This window comes from Hippopotamus amphibius, chromosome 13, assembly GCF_030028045.1.
Source record: "Hippopotamus amphibius kiboko isolate mHipAmp2 chromosome 13, mHipAmp2.hap2, whole genome shotgun sequence".
NCBI lineage: Eukaryota > Metazoa > Chordata > Mammalia > Artiodactyla > Hippopotamidae > Hippopotamus > Hippopotamus amphibius.
Genome location: NC_080198.1, coordinates 65,985,354 through 65,992,563, shown reverse-complemented (window position 1 = coordinate 65,992,563; position 7,210 = coordinate 65,985,354). Strand labels below are relative to the sequence as shown.

The window sequence follows — 7,210 nt, the reverse complement described above, 5'->3', positions numbered from 1 at the left end:
TAAACACTTTGTATCTCTTTGCCCTAGAATGTTGAGATCTTAACTCCCATTTTAGGCATGGAGGCAAGGGAAGATGGTAGAGGTGTGTTCTGAGGAAAGTTATCCTCAATTTGTGAGTCATTGGAAGGTTTTTAAGTAAAGGAGTGGTTTTTCCTCAGAAAAGATGCTATTAAAGAAAAAGAGTTGCTTCTGTCAACAGGAAGGACAGATGTTTAAGGTTCTCAGCCTCTGTGTCTGGCAGAATATCCACATCCCATATCTCAGAGTCTCACTTCTTCCTCATCCTTACTGTAAGAGACCTGGAGGGCTTAAGCTTTTAAGTGGCACTACCTCTTTGCAGACCTTACCTCAGACTCTTTGCTACAGTCTCTTCCATATATGCCCTATGATTACAAGAGATGAGGAACTCCTTCAGAACTGCCAGTGGGGACTTCTGGTTGCCAATGAATGTTTTTAATTGTGTTCATAACTTTAATTTTTTCCCTTCTCTGTCTGAGACCATCAGAAGAATCCAGCAGATAATCACAAGTTTTATAACTATTAGTGCTGTAACAATTAAATGTCATAGCCATTTCATCTCACAACATCTTGCTCTCTATCTGCATTTTATCCTGTGCTACCATTGATAATAATTTGAAAAATCAGGATGCTACATCCCATAGATTTCTCATGTCCTAATTTTGTTGTACTCTTTGAATATATGAACAGACTGATCCCAAAATTCTATTTTGAGGATTTATTTCTTAGAGCTATTTCTGATACAACTACTGTGTCTTGAGTCAGAAAACAGATGGCATACTCAGAATAATTCAAGGAGAATGTAATAAAGAGATAATTTACAAAGCTATGGTCAGGTACAGGGGAACTGCAAGGGCTAGTATAGTACCCTGGAGCTGGTAATAGTATAAGTGCTACCATCTTTAGGCTGAAAGGGAGGAGTGGAAGGAAAGGTTAGTAGAACCCGGAAGGATAAAGTCTCAAGAGAGCCACCTTGAAAGAAACTGGATTCTTTGGTTGAGAGGCACAGCCATCCAGTGGCTACTCTATAGGGAGAGTCAGGGGAATCTCTTCTGTCCCTCAGACATCCTACCAGTGTTCCCCAGTGGCAGGACCCAATGGAAAGCCAGAGGGCCGAGTAGAGCTTTGCTATAGGTCAAACAGTTGAGCTTCCTGAGGGCAGAGAGCAAGGTGTAAGATGTTGGAGAATGAATAGAAAGACACACCAATTAAATAAAGGGTTTCAAGAATGTTTTTGTTTGGGCATCTTATTTAAATTTAAGGCATGACCTGGAGAAGGAAAATAGTATAATTTGATGGGGTATTCTCAGATTAGAATTAAGAGGCTCATCAACTTATGAAAGGAGAAAGCAAGAGCTTGAAGAAGCTAATTTCCATATTCCACATACCTCTTCAGGGGAAGAGTGACTTTTGTAAGCATCTTAACCATCTTGTAAGTTTACATGAATAATTCAGAAATATTTTAGTGCTTACTCTGTGCTGTTCCTGGAATAACAAATAACTGGGTGTGTTTTTATTCATCAACTTTATTAAATAATTTTATTAACTGACCTACATAGACATTATCTTTAACAGTTCAATATAAAAATAAATACTTTAGGATAAATAAGTGAATTTTTTAGAGCCCGTAGGGCTTACAAAAAGAATCTTAAAAGATCCATATTTATCATCTGAAGACTAATAGTTACAAAAGGTAGAAAACCATACATCAAAAAATAAATATAAATTTTAAATATTTAAATAAATAGAAAGCCTGATACGTTTAAAATGGGAGGCACTTAATTATCAACTCATTGTTGAGTAGATGCTTTGACAAAAGGTAATCCATTTGTTCAGAAATTCTGCAGCGGTTACTGTCTCATCATCATATTCACATGTGAATCTTGTTTCAGATCCCTGTAAAATAAAATATTTTAATTTTGCTTTAGTTCAGGGTAGTTTACCTTGTATATAACTATTTTCAGTTGGCCTTTATTTTCAAGTATATTGAGCATATTAATCATTCACATTTTCTTGAAATGATCAAAATGTGCCAAAATTGTTATGATACGCAGTAATAGTGACATAAAAGCTGAAAATTTCCTCATTTGTTAATTCTATCACTCTTAATGAGCACAAGACTTTTTTCCTGAATTTTGTACAATAAACATTTTTAAATAGTTTTAGACAAATACTTCATTAAGTGCTGCATGTAGAATTAAAGTTGTTAAACCTCTTTTCCTCTGGGAATATATCTGTATCTATATCTAAATTTAGGTTACATGTATACAGTGATAAGCACATTAAACTTTCTTCATTTCTAAACCTTAAATCTATTATTCTGCTTGAGTGAATCTCCTCATATTTTCCCCAAAGCAAGATGGAACCAGCACAGAGTAAGTTAGGATAAGCTTTGGTGGAAAATTTGTATGAAGAACATTTTCAAAAATACTCATACCCAGTCCCACTGTACCTCAGTATCAATGCAAATAAATTTCCCAGTTTTTAGAAGTCTAAACGTTAGAAATTCTGTGGACTGACTTTTTAGAAGTTAACCTCCTCTGCTGATAGGAACTATTTCAACTCTGCCTCTAGCTGACAAGCTAAGAAGAAAATATTTTGATATATAGTGAGATTAAAAAAGGGGGCTTTTTCAAATTTGAAGTAATTCCTGTCCTGAGAACAAATCAAGTGAAATTAAGTATTCCCTTTAAATAAACTATTGCAGTGTTATATATCCTCTCACATATGATTATTTAAATATTGTAACCTCTTGGGGGTTTAGATTTTTTAAAGTATCTTACTTTTTCTGATTTTCATGTAGTTTTATATTCTACATCTGGAATTTAGAGTGAGTTTTTCTGATATTGGTCAAGAATTTTAGAGCAAAATTCTTAACATGGATGATAAATTGAGTGTCAACAGGTAGATGACATTGATCTCAATGTATTTCTTTAAATAAAAAGAGTCTGCTAATAAAGTGACTCTTATTTGGAAACAACTAGAGTTACATACTTTTAGAAACTTGGTTCTACTGTAGTTAAAATTATGCTGTTTATTTAAGATATCTATTAATTCATGAATTTTGTACTTTGGCAGATGGATGAGAAGAGAAAGCCATGAATCTCTTACATCACTCAAGTTCCTTGTATATTTCACGCTTCCTATGCATTTAAAAATACTTACAGTCCTGAAAGTATTACCTCTAAATAAAAAGTTAATGATCTGATCTATTGGCCATTTTACTGGTTGCCATTTTTTTTAAGACAAATCTCCTAGTTCTTCCACCAAATGATAGGAAAATCCCATTTAAAGAGTCTTTCAGGTAATCAGAATTAGCTATCCTGGAAAATGATCTGAAGGAATTAAAAAATATGTAATGAAACCTGTCCGCTTTCTGTGAAATTCAGTTCAGTGTCTTCTCCCACCCCCAGTTTTGTGTTCATGTGAGGCGTGACAGAGTGCAGCGGTGGGGGCTTGTCCCTGAGTGGATGGTAGGTGGAAGCCCTCTAGCTTACACTTCCCAGCTCCACCTAACATAAAAGTGACTTATGTTACAGTGGACTTAAAATGCATCAATGCTTCACAAATCTCAAAAATGTTTTACCACGTTAAAACACCTTTCCATGTTATTTCCAAGAGAGCAAATAAGGTAATATCATACCTTTAGTGTCGAAACTATTCTATTGATATTGTCCATTAAATCCTTGATATCTGTTGAGTTCTGGTTTTTGCTTTGAGCTAGATTTAGCACGACCTCCAGATGTTTGAGTTCTTCTGCCAGACACTGAAGATGTTTCAATTCTGTAACCTTGAATAAGAATAAAAGTAATTATCAGGTCAGTTTGCCCTGACTAAAGATCAGAATCAGAAATTAATTTCAAAATTTATTTTACTAATAGAGGCAATATATAGTCTTTACTATTCTCTCTGCTCTCATTATTACTATGAGGGTGAGTCAAAAATTATCCGCACTCTGGTTATATTAAAACTTCTGTAAATTCTACAGCCAGAGTGCGGATAATTTTTGACTATCCCACATATAAAATGGACCAATATAATTTACATTATAAGACTGAAAAATTGAGTTCAGCTGCCCATAGTTAGCATTAACTGTTATTTAACAAATGAGTCATTAATTTCATCTTAATTTGGCTTTGCACAAAAGTCAATATTTCTGCACCGAAAGGCAAATCACCAATATAGGTTGAATTCTTTTCCAGTCTGCATAGAAATTATTAGAACCAGAGTAGTCATAATATGGAAGTATAGGAGCACATTCTATGATTCTAATATTTAATAATCTATTAGTTGAGAATCATAGACTGTTAGGGACAGAGGAAGCTCTGGGATACCATCTGTCACAATCCCAACATTTTATAGATTAGTTAGTAATGGCTCAATATAGCAAAGCAGATATAACTCCATCTTAATTTTTTACTTTTCTATAATAAGTACATTAAGATGCATTTTTAAAAATGATTTGTCCCAATTAAATAAAAGCTTACAATATTTGAAGGATTTTTGGATGGGCCTCCTAGTTTAGACATATACACACACAAACACACACACACACACACATACACCCATATATAATGCTAATATTTCATACTTCTGTGGTACATTGTAATTTCAAAGTGTTTTGTCCTAAATAAGCCCGTCTCACAGCCACCTTTTGAGATAGCTAATGTAGTGTGTTATCTCCGTGTTACAAATAAGGAAACTAAATCTCAGAATTTAAGTGTCTTCCCCAAGGCCACGTGACTAGGTGGAGCCAGGATTAAATTTCAGTTTTTTCTTTATAGCAGTAACGTAACAACCTTTGAATTAGATGTTTTTGTAACTCTCTAAATTCTTTTGCAAACATGAATGGTTATAAAATAAACAAATCAATGGAGTTTATCACGTTACTTTTAGTTTCAAGTAGATTTTGCCTTGTCATTTAGAAACTTAGATTTCAAAGAATTCTGCCATTATCTAAATTAAGCACATAATCTGGTGCTATGTTTCTAACACTTTTTAGAGGGAAAGGTAGGAATACACTGGATACATTTTAGGACGTTTTCATCTAATGCCCTTTCAACTTGCTACTGTAAGTTCTACAAGTTCAGGGCTTAAGTTTTTGGATTGAACAACTTGGAGTTCTTTCACTTAAAACACAGTCTAGTCTCTTTTTGCTGCTGGAGGTAAGAGTTACATGACTCTGATTAAGTTGCAGGAGCATCTCTAAGTTATTTCCTTTTCATCTTTTAAAAGGGTGGTTTGATGTATAAATTCCTTGAATTTATAAGAAGTGGATCAATAGGATTGCATCCATGACCCTTAAATCCCATTTTTTTTTTTTTTCTGGGCTATTTATTCACCCAGGGACAAGCTCTTTCTGGCATCAAAGTTTTGCCCATTATCTGTTGACTGGCATGACTGCTGGGAAACTTCACATGCCTAGCATAGGTCTAGGAGATTGGATGATCCTTATCTGTCCCAATCCCCAAACAACCAAATGAAGCTTTTAGTCTTGGAGCATAAGTCATGTAGTGTCAGAAATCTCTAGGGCTATTGACATAAAAGATGTGTAAGCCCAAAATTTTACTTCATACTCTCCAGGAAGAATTTTGTCTTTATGATTACTTCTAATAGCTATTGCTTATATGGCATTTACCATATGCCAGACACTGTTCTGAGTACCTTACATTTACTCATTAATCCTCACAAAACTGTATGAAGTATATGCAATTATCATTTACATAAGTAAGTAAGTAAGAAACTGAGTCACAAAGAGAATAGGTAACTTGCCCAAGGTTACAAAAGCTTGGACATGGCAGGGCTGAGATTTCAGTTTAAATAATCTGCCCTAGAGTCTGTGCTACAGATTACTGCTATGCTGCCTCTCGAAGACAGATCCTTAGGAATCTTTCCTAAAACAAACAGTAAAGGACTTTTTAAAGTGGGCCCTCCAAAATCAGTTTTCCTAATTTGAATGGTAAAGTGATATGATCAGTTATCTCTAGAGTTTTATATTTTTAAATAAAAGAGTGTCAACACAATCTTTTTTAAAACTGTACCAGCAATAAAGTGAGAATATTTTTCTTTTCTTCCCATTCCCTCTACCTCAAAACACACAAAGTACATATAAAAAAATACTGGCAAAGCCATTTTTCAGAAGCCCATTATCAAACTTGGTTTCACAAAAAAAAAAAAAAAAAAACATACTGAAGTTACTAATTCTCCTCAGATGAGGTGTTGTTAATCCAGTTATTGTGTAAATTCTCACATTACTTTTAATTTTATTCAAATGTAAATGAATGTTGAAAGTTGTACTTACCTTCTTGGGCATGTAGAATTTAAATGTGTGCATCCTGAAGAGCTTGAGGTTCTCGTAATTCTGAGAAAGCATAACAGATTGTTATTAAAAAAACAAAACAAAACTCCAGTTAGAAAAATTAAATGTAATAATTTTAGTAAGAAAGGGAATAAACTTACTTTAACTTCCTTCAAAAGCAACTGTAAATCCAGCAGCAGTGACTTCACTTGATTCTTTGTGTTCTCTGTAGAGCTTGAAGTAGGTGCACCGTTTGCTACGAGTGCAAGAGTTAGTGCAATGCAAGACAAGAGTTGCATCTTGTACATTGTGGCAGGAGTTGAGGTTACTGTGAGTAGTGATTAGAGAGGCTGATAGGAAGCTCTTGAACAAAGAAGCAATTTATACTGTTAATTCTGGAAAAATATGATGGGGGTGTCAAAATGTTTTACATATTACACATACTTTCAGAGATTCTACCTGTGTGGCAAAAAGCATTACCTTTATTTTTCCTCTTCTGATGACTCTTTGGAATTTCTTTAAACCCCCATAAACTGACTGAATGGATGTAGGTGAAATCCCTCTTGGTTACATTAGCCCACACTTAGGTGGCAGTTCTAATTCATACAACTAACGCCTTCTGTATGAAACAGTTTTTCCTCCCTCTTTCTTTAAGGGGGTGGGGATACAAAAGTGGCTCATGAAAAATTTCTCTTTGTCATAAAACTGTGTGGAACATGTGGAACACCATGTTGTGGTGGACAAGAGCAAGAGTAAATAGTTGAAAAGAATAAATTTTTAGATTTGTTGATTAAACAGGAAGAATATTGGTTTCCTGTTTCAGGATGGCTTTACCTTTTTATCTCCACGATGACTGAGCTAATGCATACAACATGATAGATTACTTCTTACACA

The 7,210-nt window shown here is 34.5% G+C and overlaps 1 protein-coding gene across 1 annotated transcript; it reads right to left on the bottom strand.

Annotated features, from left to right (window-relative positions):
* Positions 1-1,526: 1,526 nt before the first annotated feature.
* IL2 (interleukin 2) lies at positions 1,527-6,671 on the bottom strand. Its single transcript, XM_057705528.1, has 4 exons — positions 6,478-6,671; positions 6,320-6,379; positions 3,662-3,808; positions 1,527-1,914 (listed from the first exon to the last, which is right to left on the bottom strand). The coding sequence occupies exons 1-4, from the start codon at positions 6,622-6,624 to the stop codon at positions 1,804-1,806; spliced, it is 465 nt and encodes a 154-aa protein (XP_057561511.1). The 5' UTR covers positions 6,625-6,671; the 3' UTR covers positions 1,527-1,803.
* Between the last annotated feature and the right edge of the window lie 539 nt (positions 6,672-7,210).